The 20,921-nt window shown below is 37.9% G+C and overlaps 1 protein-coding gene across 3 annotated transcripts in view; it reads left to right on the plus strand.

The window, feature by feature from the left end:
- cntnap2a (contactin associated protein 2a) overlaps window positions 1-20,921 on the plus strand; it is a 766,983-nt gene that overhangs the window by 339,414 nt on the left and 406,648 nt on the right. For 2 of the 3 annotated variants that reach the window (XM_061965507.1, XM_061965508.1), the window contains exon 4: window positions 13,874-14,021. In XM_061965507.1, coding sequence (XP_061821491.1) covers window positions 13,874-14,021 — 148 coding nt within the window. Of the gene's footprint in view, window positions 1-6,260; window positions 6,328-13,873; window positions 14,022-20,921 lie in introns of those variants that run through there. The other variant, XM_061965509.1, reaches the window with a different exon arrangement.

Consider the following 20,921-nt stretch of genomic DNA (forward strand, 5'->3'; position numbering starts at 1 on the left):
TGCTCACTGCTCCCCTCACCTCCCAAGAGGTGAACATAGGGATGGGTCAAATGCAGAGGATAATTTTACCACACCTAGTGTGTGTGACTACCGTTGGACTTTAACTTTAACCCTCAGGTTGCTGGCACGGCCGTTTCACCAACTGAGGCTCTTTACCACCAAAAGTTCTGGAACTTTAAGTTCCTGGGACCTCTAGATCCTGGAACAAAATGTTCCTGTAGAAGTGTGGGTTTTGTGTTTTCACCACAATTCACAGTTCAGGGTAGCCCAAAAGGGACAAGCGGTAGAAAAATGGATGGATGGATGGTAGTCAGTGACATGCGGTGAGGTTCATGGCTGGTGAGGCACTGACTTCATCACAGTCAGATTTACAAACATATGAACCCTAAAGAGTATCTTATTCACCATTTGATTGGCAGCAGTTAACGGGTTATGTTTAAAAGCTCATACCAGCATTCTTTCCTGCTTGGCACTCAGCATCAAGACTTGGAATTGGGGGTTAAATCACCAAAAATGATTCCCGGGCGTGGCGCCGCTGCTGCCCACTGCTCCCCTCACCTCCCAGGGGGTGAGCAAGGGGATGGGTCAAATGCAGAGGACAAATTTCACCACTTCTAGTGTGTGTGTGACAATCATTGGTACTTTAACTTAACTTTAACTTTACACATACAAACTGTAGCACACAAAAAAGCACATTTAATTAAAATAACGTTATTATGGTCTTACCTTTACTTATAAGTGCGGGAACAGTGGAGTTTGTGTTGGAGGAGTTGTGAATGAATGAAATATGAAATCCGTGCTGCAGTCTGTAGTTCACGCTCCTCCGGCGCGAGCATTGTTGTTTTTGCACTTTTTGGCTTCTTGTTAAGTGACTTTTTTTGGGTGGATTCGGTCTTGCACGTGGGGGGTTTGGGTGTGGGCTTTGGTTGGTGTGGCGCTCCCGTCGGGGGGTGCATTCTGCGGCGGGGGTGCATTAACCGGCACCAGGAGGCGGGATTACTGCGAGCCTCACACAGTGCGTCTTCGCAGCAGCACAAGAAATACGTTACACACATACAGTTGTTGACAAAATACACTGTACATTATATACCTCAGCTAACTAAACTATGGAAATGTATAATATAATTCATATAGCAATACGGTCTCACTGCACAGCAGGCCAGCAGTTAGCCGAGTCCGCAATCCATGTTGAGGCACAACTGAGTGACGTGCCTCAACTGGCTGCTGATCACCGCATCGTCTCTTCTCAGTATTTGAACGGCAAATGTGAAAATTCAGCAATTTTGAATAAAAATAATCTAAAACTGGTGAAGTTAAATGGAAAATAACTTTATAGTATAATTACTGAATACATATAACAATTTCATTATTATTTTTTTCTTTTTACATTTTGTTTCTTTCCATGATGGCAGGTGAGGCCCCGCCTCACCTGCCTCCAGTGACCGCACGTCACTGTTGGTAGTTAACACAATTTGGACTGGTGACATATGGAGGAGTGGTTTAGTATATTTCTACACTAATACCATGTCAAGAACAGTGTTGGGACTAACGTGTTACAAAGTAACGCGTTAGTTTCGGCGGTAACTAGTAATCTAACGCGTTATTTTTTATATTCAGTAACTCAGTTACCGTTACTACATGATGCGTTACTGCGTTATTTTACGTTACTTTTTATGTAGTATAAAGTGTGTTTTATCGGAGCGCTGCTGTGTCATCGTTCTGATTCTTCTTGTGTCACAAGCCGGAGAAGAGAGAGAGATATGCGCTCTGTGTGGGTGTGTGTGACTGTGTTGAGGGAGGAGAGGGAGGGAGGGTAGGGGGGCGTGTCTGATCATGGCGGAGCCAGAAGTTGAGTTTGCTAACATGGAGATATTTTCACTACTTTTCTTTTGTCGAGCACAAAGAAAATAACATTTTAGTTAAATGTAAATTGTGCTTTGGATCAAAGATCCCATCTACTGCCCAAAACAGCAATTCAAATCTGCTGAAACAAGCTACATAAGCAACATGCTTCGACGAAACTAGTAAAGAGAGATAGAGACTCTGATGCCACTTCACCTCCACCACTTAAGGATTAAGGTACACACTCTGTCAATCAATGTTCCCTCTAATTTTTCATGTGTGTGAGCAAACGCAAAAACTCCCTGAGCATTGAGTGGAGCCCATGTGAGCAACTTTAGACGTGCACACTGTGGCTACACCAGCAGCACACCTGTCCCAAACCTGACTAAACAACAACTTCAATCTCCATCCATCCATCCATTTTCTACCGCTTGTCTCTTTCGGGGTCGCAGGAGCCTATCTCAGCTGCATTCGGGCGGAAGGCAGGGTACACCCTGGACAAGTCCCCTCCTCATCACAGGGCCAACACAGATAGACAGACAACATTCTCTTATTATTATAATCAAATGACAGCAGTCATTTCCATTTCTAATATAAGTGTTTAGGCCCACTTACAATGACAATAACAAAAAATATTGTTTTTCATGAACTGTGTACTTGTATTGTTTGTCTGGGTGGAGGTCCTGCTTTGGAAATAGTTTGTACCCCTTTCATTTAGTTCCCATTAAAACATTCACATGTTGCACAATGAGATGTAAGCAGGGGATCATGTGTACATTCCTGCAACTTCCTGTTTGTAAAAAATATATTTTTATTAGTATTTATTTAATATACTAACAGCATTTAATGATTAATATTTATAAATTGAGATTCCTAATAAATGACACTAGAATAAGCACACATTTGATTGGTAAATCATAGTGTAACGACCTGGAATTACACTTTATGTGTGGTGTTGGAGTCTTTTTGTGTGGCTGTAAACGCATCACTGGCTAAGTGCCATATGTGCAAGTGTTGGCGCAAGTGAGAAAGAGCGAGTGGCTGCTGTTGATATAACAAAGTTGCTTTTGGTCTGGTTTGTACTGCAGAAAATGACCACTTTTGCTAGATATCATTTTTTTTACTAATGTTTTGGTGATGTGTTTATGGCCGACAATAAAGAGTTTTGCTCAGTAAAGAAAATGCCTGGTTAGGCTTTGTGTATGTAGTGTGTGCCTTTCTTGGTTTACATCTATGCTGTTATTATGCTGTTTGTTACTTATGTACGTTATGTTGCAGCTATTTAAAATAGTTTTGTCAATTTGTTCTGGCCAGAAACAAATTGGCCTTTGTAACATATCTTTGTCTTTGTGTGTTGTATGTAGAGCACATTGCTTAGCAGAGTTCAGTGATGCAAATGCATGTCAAGTTGATCAACAGATTGTATTATTCTCCAGTGCAATAACAGTACTGAAATGAAGGCTAAAAGGGCATTAATGGGAGCTTTAAAAAAAAAAAAGAAGAAGAAAAAGAAGTAACTAAATAGTTACTTTTCACAGTAACGCATTACTTTTTGGTGTAAGTAATTGAGTTAGTAACTGGGTTACTTTTGAAATGAAGTAACTAGTAACTGTAACTAGTTACTGCTTTGCAGTAACTAACCCAACACTGGTCAAGAAGCATAAAATATTAGGTCATATTTTTTTACTTAAGTGTATATAAATGAAATACAAAGCAATAATATACAAAACGATATGATTTATAAAATAAAGTGTACCAAATTGTTCATAAAAAGTCAGGCTTTTGTCCGCAATGTGCAACAATCAGAAAGTCAGACAGTCGTCCTCTCGGTAAATGATGAATTCATGAAGGTCCGTTCCAGTGATAAATAACAATATTGATTGAGACTTTTATTAGTAGATTGCACAGTGCAGTACATATTCCGTACAATTGACCACTAAATGGTAACACCCAAATAAGTTTTTCAACTTGTTTAAGTCGGGGTCCATGTTATTCAATTCATGGTATAAATATATACAATCAGCATAATATAGTAATCACACAAGTTAATCATCAGAGTATATACATTTAATTATTTACATTATTTACAATCCGGGGGGGGGGGTTGAGATGTGGAGGGGGTTGGGGCGGGGGGGTTAAGTTTGGTTGATACCAGCACTTCAGTCATCAACACTTATATCATCAGAGAAATGGACATTAAAACAGTGTAGGTCTGACTTGGTAGGATATGTACAGCGAGCAGTGAACATAGTGAGCTCAGAAAGCATAAGAACAAGTATATACATTTGATTATTTACATTTGATTAATTACAATGCGGGGAGGTAGGATGTGGTGGGGGGAGGGTGTTAGTCTAGGGTTGTAGTTGCCTGGAGGTTTTCTTTTAGTGCGGTTTTGAAGGAGGATAGAGGTTCACTTTCTTTTACACCTGTTGGGAGTGCATTCCGTATTAATGTGGTATGTGATACGTACATAATAAATGTCAGAGTTTATCTCACAGCCACAACATAAACACATCAGATTTAGCGTTAGCTTGTTAGCATTAGCATTCGGGTCACTCGGGTTGAGGCTAATAATTACACAGGTGGTGTGTCACTGACTACTTTTACAGCATGTTACAAAGTAAAAAGTCAACATTTGATGTGATTTAGCTTTATTCCTTTATTTCACATTTCTCCAACAAAGTCTCAGAGTAGTAAACAACGGAGGTCGCCGCTTTGTGTAAAATAGTCCGTCCACTTCTCGTACTTTTGCGTACCAAAATGAAGTTTATATAAAAAAAATAAAAAATAATAAACAGCTTATAGCTTAAAAAATACAGCAGAGTAATAATAATGCAAGATAGTTCCACTGGTCAGTGTTCTTCAGCACACAGATGTCGCACTACAGTTCCTGCAAGTCGAAAGTTTTTTTCAGGTTTTTTTCTCAAGTTTGTTGTAATAAAAATAAGCGAGTCGTCCTCTGTAATGGCTGTCGTGTGTTTGGGAAAAAAAGGTTTTAGGAACGCCCACAACTGTGTTCAACCAATCAGCTTGTCGACAGCAGAGCCCGCCCCCTCCAAAGTTCTAGGAACCTTTCCAAAATCCCACTTCGCTCACAGAAACTAAAAATAGTTGTTGAAGAACTAAATCGACCCGGATAGTTTTTGGTGGAAATCCAGGGGGGGACTTTATTTACCTGGGTAAATGGTAAAGTTCCTGAAAATTTTTCTGCGATGGAACCTTGCTCCGGGCAGCATGGTGAAAGAGGGGTTAGTGCATCTGCCTCACAATACGAAGGTCCTGAGTAGTCTTAGGTTCAATCCCGTGCTCGGGATCTTTCTATGTGGAGTTTGCATGTTCTCCCCGTGACTGCGTGGGTTCCCTCCGGGTACTCCGGCTTCCTCCCACTTCCAAAGACATGCACCTGGGGATAAGTTGATTGGCAACACTAAATTGGCCCTAGTGTGTGAATGTGAGTGTGAATGTTGTCTGTCTATCTGTGTTGGCCCTGCGATGAGGTGGCGACTTGTCCAGGGTGTACCCCGCCTTCCGCCCGATTGTAGCTGACCCCGAAGGGAATAAGCGGTAGAAAATGGATGGATGGAACCTTGATCCTGATGGGTCGTGGTTAGCGCCTTGCATGGCAGCTCCCGCCATCAGTGTGTGAATGTGTGTGTGAATGGGTGAATGTGGAAATACTGTCAAAGCGCTTTGAGTACCTTGAAGGTAGAAAAGCGCTATACAAGTATAACCCATTTATGATTTAAAGGAGCCTATTGTTCCAAGTGACTGACGAGAGTTGCGTGAACTTCTGTGCCAAATGCTAAAATAATTAAAATGTCAGAACAGCTCGAGTCAGTGGATGTTAAAAGATCATTAAAACCCCTGAAAAGTGCAGATTCAGTGCAACTTATGAAAGGCTTTAAAACCAGACTGAAAGACATCAAGAACACCATGCAAGTGAAATTTAAAGACTATTTTTGTTGTTTTAATAAAAGGAAGCTATCGGTATGTGGAATTAAAGTATGGAATGGTATAAGCGAAGATTTCAAACAATATGATCCACTTTAGGAAACTTCTCAAACTACAAGTGTTTACAAAGTACAAGGAAGAATTATGAGAAATGTCTTGAAATGATTGAAAATAAGATATTATTCATCTAATTTTTTTTTAATAATAACTGACTTAAATATTTATGAAAAGAACTGTTGTCTTCAGAATGTATTTGTCAGGTTTGTCCCTGACAGTTTGGTTATGTGTTAGTTTTTCCTCTGAGTTTGTCTTTGTTTCCTGTCAGCGCTTTTATTTTGGTTGTTTCCTGCTTGTCTCGCTGAGCGCTGCTTCCCCTCAGCTGCGGCTGATTGGCACCTGGCCACACCTGGTGTCAATCAGCCAGCTACTATTTAAGACATGCCTCGCCATCCAGTCTGTGCTGGAGTATTGTCGCTGTTGATGTGATTGTCGATGTCGCTACTACCTGTCGAGCTACTACTTGTCGTCGTTGCGGTAAGCTGTTCCTGATAGCTATTTGTAGTTTGCTGTCTCCTAGCTTCTGGTTTTCCCGTTAGCTATATCCAGTTAGCCGTTAGTTGTTCCTAGTTCCTGTTTGCTCGTTCCTGTTCCCTGTTTCCAGTTTGTCTGTTCCTGGTTCCTGGTTTGTGTTTTACATTTATGTTGAACATTAAATCATGTTTTTGTGCACCAAACCTGCCGTCTCTGCATCTCGGGGTTCGTCACCAACACAACTTGACAGTATTGATGTAATGTATGTACAAATACAGAACTAGAAAAAAACATGTTTGCACTGGAATTGCTAGGAGGCAAAGGGGGTAAGATTAAATACGCTTGGCTTCTCCCTACTCCGTGTAAAGAAAAATTAAAATATGTGATGTATCATACTGAAATTTTATACGTTCGAAATTAACTTTCAGTGCAGTTCAGTTTCAGTTTATTTCGAACATGCATACGATACAATGTAATGCATCACATATTTCCAGTTTCATTACAGCATGTCCGAAAAGGAGTATGAAGAAACTGAGTTTATTTAATCCTACCCCTTTTCATTCCATAGCAATTTGATCCTATTTCCTTGTTCTCTGTAACATAACAGTGAACAAATAAATAGTAAACAATAATATACCTTAGGAAGTAAACAAATATTAAATACATAAATTATCTTATTCATCATAATTCTTTTTCTGTGTACTTTGTGAACACTTGTAGTTTGAACAGTCTCTAACTGAATCATATTGGTGCTTTGTTTGATTTCTTTGGTTAATCCATTCCATAATTTAATTCCACATACAGATATGCTACAGGTTTTAAGTGTTGTACGTGCATAGAAATGTTTTAAATTAGATTTTCCTCTAAGGTTATATTTCTCTTCTTTTGTTGAGAAGAATTGTTGTACATTATTGGGTAGCAGGTTATAGTTTGCTTTTTGCATACTTTTAGCTGTTTGCAAATGCACCAACTCGTTGAATTTCAATATTTGTGATTTAATAAAGGGTTTGTATGTTCTCAATATCAAACATTATGTATTATTCTAATAGATATATTTTTTAACACTATTACCAACCAACCAATCAATCAAGCTGCTTTGCAATTACAGCTGCTTCTGAACAAAATTTGGGGCTGAGGGTTGTAGAAAAAATGCAGAATAAAGCTGGTCCTAATACAGGAGGTGTCTATGTTGAGCTGCCAATAGTGGAGACAAACGTGTTTGTTACCTTGGCAATGAGAGGTTGTCTCTACGTTGGTTTATTCTCCTTATTACAAGACGAGTTGTCGTTCAAACTATTGTAAATGCATCTTTTAGAAGCAATGTATTGTGGAATGATGTTACAGCACATTGCGTTGCTTGTTTGCTTAAAACGTTTTCCAGCAGTGATATTGTAAGCAGTTGTAAATGTTTTTCTGTTTTTAAATCAACTATAACATTTATTAAAATGTGAAATAGTGTATTAGGTTGTCCTAATTATTTTAAACATGTATCTAAAATTGGTCAATATACATCTTAAGTAGACTTTTAATTATTTTATTTAACATGTGTATTTGATTTTTCATTTTAAATTATATAATGGTGTATTTATTAATTGAATACCGTTTTATTTCCTAATTTTGTGAAAAAAATAAAATTAAACACATATCAAATGTAATAAATATGAAAAGTCAAGGAGACATTTAAAAAAACCCATTAAATGTCAATAAAAAATGCAATGTTAGGCAGTTAAACAAAAAATGTTTTAAATTAATATTAACTTTAAACATATTAAAAAGTGTAATTTCTTAAATTCTCCTATTTTAATCATATGATGTATTTTAAAATGTTAAGCTTTTGACTATATCATGATCAATTTATATATTTAAGTACCTTTTTATTTATGATATTTAATATATTTGATTGTCATTTTTGAGAATTTAAATATATATTTAATAATCCAGTGTCTTATTTTATTAAAACTTATAAAATCTCAAATCTGTAAAAGTCAAGGATACATTTCAAAATTCCATAAATTAAAATGCAATTGGAGGCAGCTACACATGTTTTTAAATTAATATTAATTATAAAATCAATTCAAATGTGCAATAATTGATTAAATTGTCATAATCAATTCCATATATTTAAAAATGATAGAGAAACGATTGACTATTTTATGATCAAATTGTATCTAATGAATTTAGTAAAAAGTGAATGGCAATTTACTGTAGGGCTGAGCGATATATCAAATATACTCGCTATATCACGGGTTTGTCTCTGTGCGATGTAGAAAATGACTATATCGTAAGTATACGTTCTCACACAGTTGCTTTTAGCTGCGGGCATTACACTACAGGCTCTTCTCACTCTTTCTTGTCTCTTCTTCACACAGTGACATAAAACAAGCGCACCTTCTTACATACGTCACATACTGTCGCACGTGCAACGTCATACGCCATCGCCGAGCAGAGAAGTAGCGGCATGGTAACGTTAGCTGCGGCAGCTGGTGCAAGCGGAGCGGTGCGAGTGGTAATACGAGAGAGAGAAGGTGCGAATCTGGTAACAAATGGAGGAAGAATTAATTCCCAAGAAAAACAGCACGGGGTCCATCGTCTAGCGGTGGTTTGGCTTCAAGAGGGAAGATGTTGAACAGACAACCATAATATGTCAAGTACGCGGCAAAAGCGTTGCTACAAAAAGTAGCAGCACTACTAGTTTGTAGCATCATTTAAAAAGTCACCCGCTAAAGAATGAAGAGTGCTTGAAACTCCGCATGTCAACACCCAACAAAATGCCGAAGTAACCAGCACTGACCCAATTGAGCCTGGCGTCTTCCATTTCCATCAACACTGTATGTACGTACTGTTTGTTTGTCTAATCTTGAACGGGTTTGTGCTGAAAACAAAGTTCCGTTGTACTTGTGCAATGACAATAAAGACCTATCTATATATCTATCTGTGAAAAAAAAAATCAAACAGAAGGAGATAACGTCCGCAGTAACCTACAACATAGCGAAGGACATACACAATTAGATTTCCTATTATGCAGCTCATTTTTATTTGACAGTTATTGAAATATCTTGTGTGACATCATGCACAAAAGTGCACTTTATTTGTTTGAAACTATTGTAGTGACGTTCTGTACGAAAAGTGCACTTTAATTTAGTGTTGTTTTGATATGTCATCTTAGTGATGTCATGCACAAAAGTGCACTAATAGCTTGTTTTAAAATGTCTCTGACAATCTTGCACTTTGTTTTGAAATGACATGAATGTTTGTGCCACTGCTTAATAACTGTTTAATAAATACAGTTTTGGTAAATTGACTTAGTTGTGATTTCCCTCTCTGCATGAAAGTTTAAAATTAGCATATATTAATGCAGTATGAACACAAATGTTTTAATGTAGACACATAGAATCATCATACTGCTGTGATTATATGCATCAAGTGTTCATTCAAGGCTAAGGCAAAATATTGAGATATATATCGTGTATCGTAACATGGCCTAAACATATCGAGATATTAAAAGGCCATATCGCCCAGCCCTAATTCACTCTAATGTATTTATTTTACTGTATTTTTAATTGATTTAATCACATCTATATTTAATTATTGTTCTTCCATCCATCCATTTTCTGCCGCTTATCCAAGTCCGGGTGGTGGGGGCAGCAGTCTAAGCAGAGATGCCCAGACTTCCCTGTCCCCGGCCCCCTCCTGTAGTTGCAGAGGGGGACACGGAGGCGTTCCCTGGCCAGCTGTGAGATAATTATTGCTCTTTTATTTCTTAATTCTGTGGCACATCGTTAGTTTTTCAGCCAATATACCGTACAACCCTAATACAAACAGTATTTTGAGAAAATTAAAATTAATGGTGCAATAACTACAAACAAGCGAACACTACTATTGTCTCTGATTTAAAGTCCTAAAGTCATGTAAACGTTAACAAAAAAATGACAAAAAAAGCATTGATATAATCACTATCATATCGACCATGTATTTCTTGGTATTGTTACCGTCAATATTTAAATCAATCAGCCGCCCACCCCTGTTTAAATTAAAGAGATCTAGCTTAGCGTTGGCATGGATTCTTGTATTAAGTCCTGAAGACCTGAAAAAAAGTAACACAATGACAGACAAAAACGATTTTGTGATGATTGAAAATATCGATCTAATCACTGCAGTATTGACCATGTTGTATATGGTCAATACTGCAGTGATTAGATCGATATTTAAGATAAGGTGGGCGGACTGTTACATGTATATCAGTATATGGCATATACTGATATACAAACCCCGTTTCCATATGAGTTGGGAAATTGTGTTAGATGTAAATATAAACGGAATACAATGATTTGCAAATCCTTTTCAACCCATATTCAATTGAATGCACTACAAAGACAAGATATTTGATGTTCAAACTCATAAACTTTATTTTTTTTTTGCAAATAATAATTAACTTAGAATTTCATGGCTGCAACACGTGCCAAAGTAGTTGGGAAAGGGCATGTTCACCACTGTGTTACATGGCCTTTCCTTTTAACAACACTCAGTAAACATCTGGGAACTGAGGAGACACATTTTTTAAGCTTCTCAGGTGGAATTATTTCCCATTCTTGCTTGATGTACAGCTTAAGTTGTTCAACAGTCCGGGGTCTCCGTTGTGGTATTTTAGGCTTCATAATGTGCAACACATTTTCAATGGGAGACAGGTCTGGACTACAGGCAGGCCAGTCTAGTACCCACACTCTTTTACTATGAAGCCACGTTGATGTAACACGTGGCTTGGCATTGTCTTGCTGAAATAAGCAGGGGCGTCCATGGTAACGTTGCTTGGATGGCAACATATGTTGCTCCAAAACCTGTATGTACCTTTCAGCATTAATGGCGCCTTCACAGATGTGTAAGTTACCCATATCTTGGGCACTAATACACCTCCATACCATCACAGATGCTGGCTTTTCAACTTTGCGCCTATAACATACTGGATGGTTCTTTTCCTCTTTGGTCCGGAGGACACGACGTCCACAGTTTCCAAAAACAATTTGAAATGTGGACTCGTCAGACCACAGAACACTTTTCCACTTTGTATCAGTCCATCTTAAATGAGCTCAGGCCCAGCGAAGCCGACGGTGTTTCTGGGTGTTGATAAACGGTTTTCGCCTTGCACAGGAGAGTTTTAACTTGCACTTACAGATGTAGCAACCAACTGTAGTTACTGACAGTGGGTTTCTGAAGTGTTCCTGAGCCCATGTGGTGATAGCCTTTACACAGTGTCGCTTGTTGATGCAGTACAGCCTGAGGGATCGAAGGTCACGGGCTTAACTGCTTACGTGCTGTGATTTCTCCAGATTCTCTGAACCCTTTGATGACAATACGGACCGTAGATGGTGAAATCCCTAAATTCCTTGCAATGGCTGGTTGAGAAAGGTTTTTCTTAAACTGTTCAACAATTTGCTCACGCATTTGTTGACAAAGTGGAGACCCTCGGCCCATCCTTGTTTGTGAATGACTGAGCATTTCATGGAATCTACTTTTATACCCAATCATGGCACCCACCTGTTCCCAATTAGCCTGCACACCTGTGGGATGTTCCAAATAAGTGTTTGGTGAGCATTCCTCAACTTTATCAGTATTTATTGCTACCTTTCCCAACTTCTTTGTCACGTGTTGCTGGCATCAAATTTTAAAGTTAATGATTATTTGCCCCAAAAAAAATGTTTATCAGTTTGAACATCAAATATGTTGTCTTTGTAGCATATTCAACTGAATATGGATTGAAAATGATTTGCAAATCATTGTATTCCGTTTATATTTACATCTAACACAATTTCCCAACTCATATGGAAACAGGGTTTGTATATGTAACAGTCCGCCCACCTTTGTTTACGTTCAAAATATCCAGCTTTGCAGTTAGCATAGCTTCTTGTATCCTCCTGCTGTGTGTTGTGTATTTCTTAATTCTGTGGCACATTAAAAAATGACATCAAAAACATGTAAAATCTAATAGATTTGTAAAAGTCTAGACTTGTATAAAGCTGAATGTGTTAAACATTAGACATATTTAATTTGAATCAATAAACTGTGAAATAATGTGTACATTTTTCCATGAATCAAATTGTGAAATATAGTATTCCGTTAGTTCAGCTCCAATTGTTCAAAGCAGGGGTGTCCAAACTTTTCCCACTGAGGGCCGCACACGGAAAAATTAAAGCATGCCGGGGCCATTTTGATATTTTTCATTTTCAAACCATAACAAAGTATATGGATTTGTTTTTGTTTTTTACCTTTTGGGCTCCCGGGGACCATAAAGGGTCTAAGTCATTAAAATGTTAAAAACAAGTCAAATTATTATATATTTTTTTAATTTAACGCTTACAGTAAATCTCTACAGTATATCAACTTCCGGTTGATATAAAGTAAAAAAAAAAAAGGTTTTAAGCCTTTTCTGTCAAAGACAACTTAGTTTTTTATAATAAAACTGAAATATGCAGTATTTCCCCCACTGCCCAAAGCATTCAGTTTGATGTGAAGTAATTATTAGAGCCTTACAAAGATAAATTAATTAATTCATTATTATTTTTGAGTAATCAGTGAAAAGATAAATAAAATCCCATTAAATATATTTGGGATCCAAAAGGTGCCCCACTCATACAGTGAAACATTTTTATTAGTTGTTTTTTTAACTTTCAACACTTAAGTTACGAGATCAACTTCAGATACATCTGTCGATTTTACGTTTGAACTATTATTTTGTTTGTTTCATGCTCTTTTGTCAAAGAAAACGATGTTTTTGTACGGCAACCACACATTATACCGGTATGCAATATTTTCCACATAAAACATTTTAAAGTGAAATATTTGAAATAATCGGAGCCTTGAATAGGTCAATTTATTATAACATAGATTTTTTTATTTTTTATTTGAGCAATGGCAAAAAAATAAAAATAAAGAGACAAAAGAAAAAAAAACTGCATGGCAGTTTTTTGTCAACATTGCAACTTTTTCTAGTTAGATTTCACCTCATTCCACTTTTTTTTTTTTTTGTTTTTGTTTTTGTTTTTTTGCTATAGCATTTCCAGAATGTGTGGCGGGCCGGTAAACAATTAGGCCCCCGAGCCGCACTTTGGGCACCCCTGGTTTAAAGGAACACAAATTGCAATGTGGGTTGAGGTGCAGTATCACCTCCAAGAAGTGCTTTTAAAGGTTGAGCTGCCCAGACCACTCACTTCTAATAGGCAAAGGGACGGTCAGCTGTGTCGGCTCTAAGCGTCCAGCAGTCTTAAGGGACCCATTTGAAGCAGGTAAAAAGAACAAGCGGTATCTTACATGTGCAACACAATTTCCTCTTCAAATCCCCCCGAAGCTCGACTGCCTGGTGGTGTAATAAAACTCATATAGACTCATAATTAGGTTGTATGTTTTGTGAGCGCCAGCCTCCTCGGGGCAGGACGTGGCGAGCGGAACAAATACTTTTCTACCTTGTAGCTCCCAAAGCCGCTTGTTTGATTGTCGGACTGTAGGCGTGCGGCTTTGATGTATTTAATTTCATAGCGTGTGTGTTTTGTGTTCTAAGGCCTTTTCTGGAAACTCCAACTCGGAGAGCTCCATTCGCCACGAGCTGCAGCACGGAGTCGTGACTCGTTTCCTGCGGCTCGTCCCGCTGGAATGGAGCAAAGAGGGGCGGATTGGGCTTCGGATAGAAGTCTACGGCTGCATGTACTGTAAGTGCACCGCCGTTGGCCATTTCATTAGGTACACCCAACAAAACAAGAACTGTAAAACAGACTCTTTTTTTTTGTGGCTGACATATTCATTAAATATTACAATTATGTTTGTATTTCCTTTTAATACAAACTAGTGTTGTTCCGATACCAATATTTTGGTACCGTTACCAAAATTATTTTGATACTTTTTGGTACTTTTCTAAATAAAGGGGACCACAAAAAATTGCATCATTGGCTTTATTTTAACAAAAAATCTTAGGGTTCATTAAACATATGTTTCTTATTGCAATGTTGTCCTTAAATAAAATAGTGAACATACAAGACAACTTGTCTTTTAGTAGAAAGTAAGCAAACAAAAGCTCCTAATTTAGCTGCTGACATAAGCAGTAACATATCATGTCATTTTCCATTCTATTATTTTGTCAAAATTATTAAAGACAAGCTGTAGAAAATGAATTATTAATTTACTTGTTCATTTACTGTTAATATCAGCTTACTTTCTCTTTTAACATGTTCTGTCTACACTTCTGTTAAAATGTAATAATCACTTATTCTTCTGTTTGATACTTTATATTAGTTTTGGATGATACCACACATTTGAGTATCAATCCGATACCAAGTAGTTACAGGATCATACATTGGTCATATTCAAAGTCCTCATGTGTCCAGGGACATATTTCCTGAGTTTATAAACATAATATATTTGTTTTTTTAAACGAAAGATGTTGTGATGACAAAAACTATTGACGTAATCATAGTAGTATTGGCTAGATACGCTACTGTACTTGATATCATTACAGTGGATGTCAGGTGTTGATCCACCAATGGCGTTTGTTTACATTTTGATGCCGGTGAGCTACGGTGTGTAGTGAAGCATGTTTAGCTATTCCTCGTCCTGCAGGGATGATACTTGTAAGAAACTTACTTTATTTGTCGCCATGGAGGCGAGGATTAGTCATTTAGAAGTAGCTAAAACACTGCCAACGGCGGATGGACTTTAGCGGCTAGCTAGCTAGCTAGCCATGTCTTAAAGCACCTCTTCCGGTGGGTGTTTCAGTGTTATAACTTCAACTTTATCGTTAGTTTTTAAGCCGATATACCGTACAACCCTAATATGAACAGTATCCTGAGAAAAAAAATAATGATGCAATAATAACTACAAATAAACGAACACTACTATTGGCTCTGATTTAAAGTCCTGAAGTCATGTAAACATTAACAAAAAAATGACCAAAAAAACATTTTGTGATAGTAAAAATATTGACCTAATCACTACCATATCGATCATATACTGATACAATTCTTGGTATTGTTACCATCAATATTTAAATCAATCAGCCGCCAACCCCTGTTTGCATTGAAGATATCTAGCTTAGCGGTTAGCATGGCTTCTTGTATAAAGTCCTGAAGACCTGAAAACAATAACATAACATGACAAAAGAAATTGTAACAGTCTGCCCACTCATGTTTACATTCAAGATATCTAGCTTTGCAGTTAGCATAGCTTCTTGTATCCTCCTGCTGTGTGTAGTGTAGCATGTTTAGCTACCTCGTCATCCTATGATTCTTGTCAGAAACATCGTTTTAAATTGACAACAGTGCTGTTTTTATCTGAGAAAACGGAATTATTTCTCCACTTGCAGCATTCACTGAAAACTTCACATAAAGAGCATTAAAGGCCTACTGAAATGTGATTTTCTTATTTAAACGGGGATAGCAGGTCCATTCTATGTGTCATACTTGATCATTTTGTGATATTGCCATATTTTTGCTGAAAGGATTTAGTAGAGAACATCGACGATAAAGTTCGCAACTTTTGGTCACTGATAAAAAATCCTTGCCTGTTCCGGAAGTAGCAGACGATATGCGCGTGACGTCACAGGTTGTGGAGCTCCTCACATCTGCACATTGTTTACAATCATGGCCACCAGCAGCGAGAGCGATTCGGACCGAGAAAGCGACAATTTCCCCATTAATTTGAGCGAGGATGAAAGATTTGTGGATGAAGAAAGTGAGAGTGAAGGACTAGAGGGCAGTGGGAGCGATTCAGATAGGGAAGATGCTGTGAGAGGCGGGTGGGACCTGATATTCAGCTTGGAATGACTAAAACAGTAAATAAACACAAGACATATATATACTCTATTAGCCACAACACAACCAGGCTTATATTTAATATGCCACAAATTAATTCCGCATAACAAACACCTCCCCCCTCCCATCCATATAACCCGCCAATACAACTCAAACACCTGCACAACACACTCAATCCCACAGCCCTAAGTACCGTTCACCTCCCCAAAGTTCATACAGCATATTTTTCCCCAAAGTCCACAAAGTTATGTACGTGACATGCACATAGCGGCACGCACGTACGGGCAAGCGATCAAATGTTTGGAAGCCGCAGCTGCATGCGTACTCACGGTACCGCGTCCGCGCATCCAACTCAAAGTCCTCCTGGTAAGAGTCTCTGTTGTCCCAGTTCTCCACAGGCCAATGGTAAAGCTTGACTGACATCTTCCGGTAATGTAAACAATGAAACACCGGCTGTTTGTGTGTTGCTGCAGTCGGCCGCAATATACCGCTTCCCACCTACAGCTATCTTCTTTGCTGTCTCCATTGTTCATTGAACAAATTGCAAAATATTCACCAACACAGATGTCCAGAATACTGTGGAATTTTGCGATGAAAACAGACGACTTAATAGCTGGCCACCATGCTGTCCCAAAATGTCCTCTACAATCCGTGACGTCACGCGCTGACATCATACCGAGACGTTTTCAGCAGGATATTTCACGTAAAATTTAAAATTGCACTTTAGTAAGCTAACCCGGCCGTATTGGCATGTGTTGCAATGTTAAGATTTCATCATTGATGTATAAACTATCAGACTGCGTGGTCGGTAGTAGTGGGTTTCAGTAGGCCTTTAAAATATATATATATATATATATATATATATATATATATTTAACACAAAGCTACAAATAATCAGACACCATAGGGGCACTTGTACGCATCAATCAGGTCTAGTTCTCAATGTGGAGGCTCTTAAGATCAATGGTGTTCACAGCAGTCGAGCTGCCTGTCAAACACCAGGTACATGTGCAAAAACTTGAAAAGTGTGTGTTTGTGTGTTCGTGTTCTTGCATTTCTACCCTTCTTGAGACATCCACAAGAAGTACCTTCTATATGAGGACCGGTGAACAAGTTAAGACATAAATCATGGTCCCAATACGGAAAAACATTGCATTTAAGAGAGTGTCTCATTTGCACCCCTGGTGGTGAAATCTATCAAAATGAGGGTGTCCCCAAAAAGGAGGGATTTTTAAAATTGACTGTGTGTCTGTTTTAAAAGTGCTCCCGCTCTGGTGAACATATGAAATAACAAGTGTATGTAAAAATTTGAAGTGCTCCCCCTCTGGCCAACATATGTAATAACAAGTGTGTGTAAGAAATTGAAATGCGCCCCCCTTGGCCAAAATTAATTTAAAAAAATAAATAAATAAATACAATTTAAAAAAAAATAAAATAATAAATATATATATATATATATATATATGTGTATATATATATATATATATATATATATATATATATATATTTGTGTACTGTAATAACTTGAAGTAAATAATGAAGATTGAAAACCAATTACAAACAAAAAATGAATTAACTAAAAGCAGTCTTTTTCTCACAATGTGTCGACTTTTTTCTTATAAAATTGGGAAACATTTCTCATATTCTTTCTGTTTCTGTAATATTGCAATATTTTCCCATAAAATTATTACTTTTGTATGCAAAATTATTAATTTTTAATGCAAAATGGTGACATTTGTCATATAAAATTCTGACTTATCACAATATTGCCAATTTTTTTGTTGTTCTTGTAAAATAGTGATTTTTTTGGGCGGAAAATTATGACTGTCATAATTTTGCCAAGTAAAATTCTGATTATTGTTATAACATTGCCAACATTTCTTATAAAATTGAGACATTTGTCGAGTAAAATTACGACTCTTTTCCTAAAATTGCCAAAATGTTAAGCTTTTCTTATAAATTGCGACTGTTGAGTAAAATTCCAACTTTGATCATAATGTTGCACAAATGTTAAGTTTTTCTTGTAAAATGTTGACTTGCGTTGAAGAAAATATTTTGTGGGAGGGGAGGGGCTCACTATTTGAGAGACTGGTGTAACGGTTGTAGCTGTGCGAGAGTAAACCTCTCCCTGTCGCCTTAAGAGTTGTGCAGCCCTCTTGATTGTCTATCTCAGGACTCTGGTTCGATGTAATGGGGTCGGATCCACAAGTCATTGACAAATGGTCAATGACTTGAAGCCGATTAGTTACCCCTTTTAAGACATTTTGCTTTGAAGGCAACCATGTTTTTCAACCAACGTTGCTCACGGCAAGTAAGCGCCACTATGTTATGTATTTGTGTAAGGACAGGTAACGAATTCCGTAGTTTTATACGTACTGACCAAATTCCGTCAACACTACCGGGTATTGATTGACGTAAAATCAAATCATACCGTATTTCGATACCTCTGTTGCACGTAACGTCACGTCCGGTTGCAGACTTGGCTGGCTCAAACACTTTGCGGGCAGCAAGAACTCGAGCAGCATTAATAGCGGACTCAGTCAAACTGCCTCAATGCGATCAAAGAAGTATACCTGATAGAAAACGCTCAATAGTAACATAAGGCTCAACTTTTCCAAAATGCGCTAGCTTGATGCTAATTTGCATTGGATTTGCCGTAGACATGCTACCAATTAGCATTGCTGATTTTACATTCCGTTTTCAACACCTCAAAATGTAATAATGAAAACTAGAACTAAGATACACGTTACACTCCAACAGTTGATGTGTAGTAAGCCCGATACTTACAGTATAAACACTTTTTAGGCGGCAACAAAAGACTAGATTAATCTTAATAGCAAATACTACCTCCTGACGAGGCAACACTCTGTAATCTATACACTACCAGTGATGGGCAGTAACAAGTTACAAAACCCAAAACCAGTGAAGTTGGCACGTTGTGTAAATAGTAAATAAAAACAGGATACAATGATTTGCAAATCCTTTTCAACTTATATTCAATTGAATACACTGCAAAGACAAGATATTTAATCTTCAAACTGAGAAACTTATTTTTTTGGGCAAATAATCATTAACTTATAATTTAATGGCAGCAACACATTAAAAAAAAATGGCACAGAGGCATTTTTACCACTGTGTTACATGGCCTTTCCTTTTAACAACACTCGGTAAACGTTTGGGAACTGAAGAGACCAATTTTTGAAGCTTTTCAGATGGAATTCTTTCCAATTCTTGCTTGATGTACAGCTTAAGTTGTTCAACAGTCCGGGGTCTCCTTTGTCGTATTTTACGCTTCATAATGCGCCACAGATTTTCAATGGGACACAAGTCTGGACTACAGTCTGTCTCGTACCCGCACTCTTTTACTACGAGGCCACGCTGTTGTAACACGTGCAGAATGTGGCTTGGCATTGTCTTGCTGAAATAAGCAGGGGCGTCCATGAAAAAGACGTTGCTTGGATGGCAACATATGTTGCTCCAAAACCTGTATGTACCTTTCAGCATTAATAGTGCCTTCACAGATGTGTAAGTTACCCATGTCTTGGGCACTAATACACCCCATACCATCACAGATGCTGGCTTTGTGCCTATAACAGTCCGGATGGTTCTTCCAAAAACTATTTGAAATGTGGACTCGTCAGACCACAGAACACTTGTCCACTTTGCATCAGTCCATCTTAGATTGACTCAATTGAATATAGGTTAAAAAGGATTGGCAAATCATTGTATTCTGTTTGTATTGTGCCATCTTCACTGGATTTGGGTTTTGTATATGCTAAACTAGGTCGCTTAACTACATTTTCCAGTAGCTTGGCGGGAGCTTAGCTACTTTTTTAATGAGTAGCTTTTCCTGTAGCATAGCTACTTTTAGACCCATGTAGTGAGGTAGCTTACAACAAAGCTACAAGCTACACAGAGAGTAAATGGGGTTCAAATCCAAGCCCCCCAAAAATATGGAGAAAATACGATGACCTGGATGAATGCGAACATCCATACATACGGAGAAAATCCATGATTGGTTGGTGTTCATATGATGAGTCACAATTGGCTAAGGTTAGGGCGAAATATTAATGACTGGCCAATCAACATCAATTTCATTCAAGTGAAACCAACGCTAGGTATGTCAGTACAATTTAAAGTTGATGTTGTCACACCGTGGTGAGGGATGTCTTGTCTTGGTTTTTTCTGTCTTGTGATTTGTATGTTTTAGTTTGAAAAGTAACTTTCCTCTTGTTTAAGGTCACTTGCCCTTCCTTTTGTGTCATCAGTCTGACGTCATCCCGGTTCCCTGATTGTTTCCACCTGTTCCCTATACCCTCATGTGTCTTATAAGCCCACTACTCCCTTTGTTCTGTGCCATATTGTCTCGTTTATTCGTGCTCTCTAGCATACCATGTCCATGCCCATGCCTTGCCTTACCTTGCCTTGCCTTTTCTCGTGCTTATGTTCCTTGATCCAGAATACCTTCGTTGCTATTTTGAGTTTTCCTTTCTTCCTCCTCAGCAGAGTGATTTTTTGTTATTTAGTTTATTCAGCCGAAGTGGTGAGTTATCAGTTATTTTTCATTCTTTCCTCAAGTTTTTGAGTGACAATTTTTGTTAATCTTTATTAGATTAGATAGTGTAGAATTTTTCATAGCTGTTTCTTCCTCCTGTTGGAGCGTTTTTTGTTAATACATTTTATAGCATATACGGCGCCAATTATAGTTCGTCTTTGCTTTTGTGTTTCCCTCCGTTCGGAGTGATTTTCGGTTGTTCCTATTTTTTGGAACCTTTTTCGCCGATTAGTTTTTTGGTTAATATAGAT

Source organism: Nerophis lumbriciformis, linkage group LG07 (assembly GCF_033978685.3).
Source record: "Nerophis lumbriciformis linkage group LG07, RoL_Nlum_v2.1, whole genome shotgun sequence".
Lineage (NCBI taxonomy): Eukaryota > Metazoa > Chordata > Actinopteri > Syngnathiformes > Syngnathidae > Nerophis > Nerophis lumbriciformis.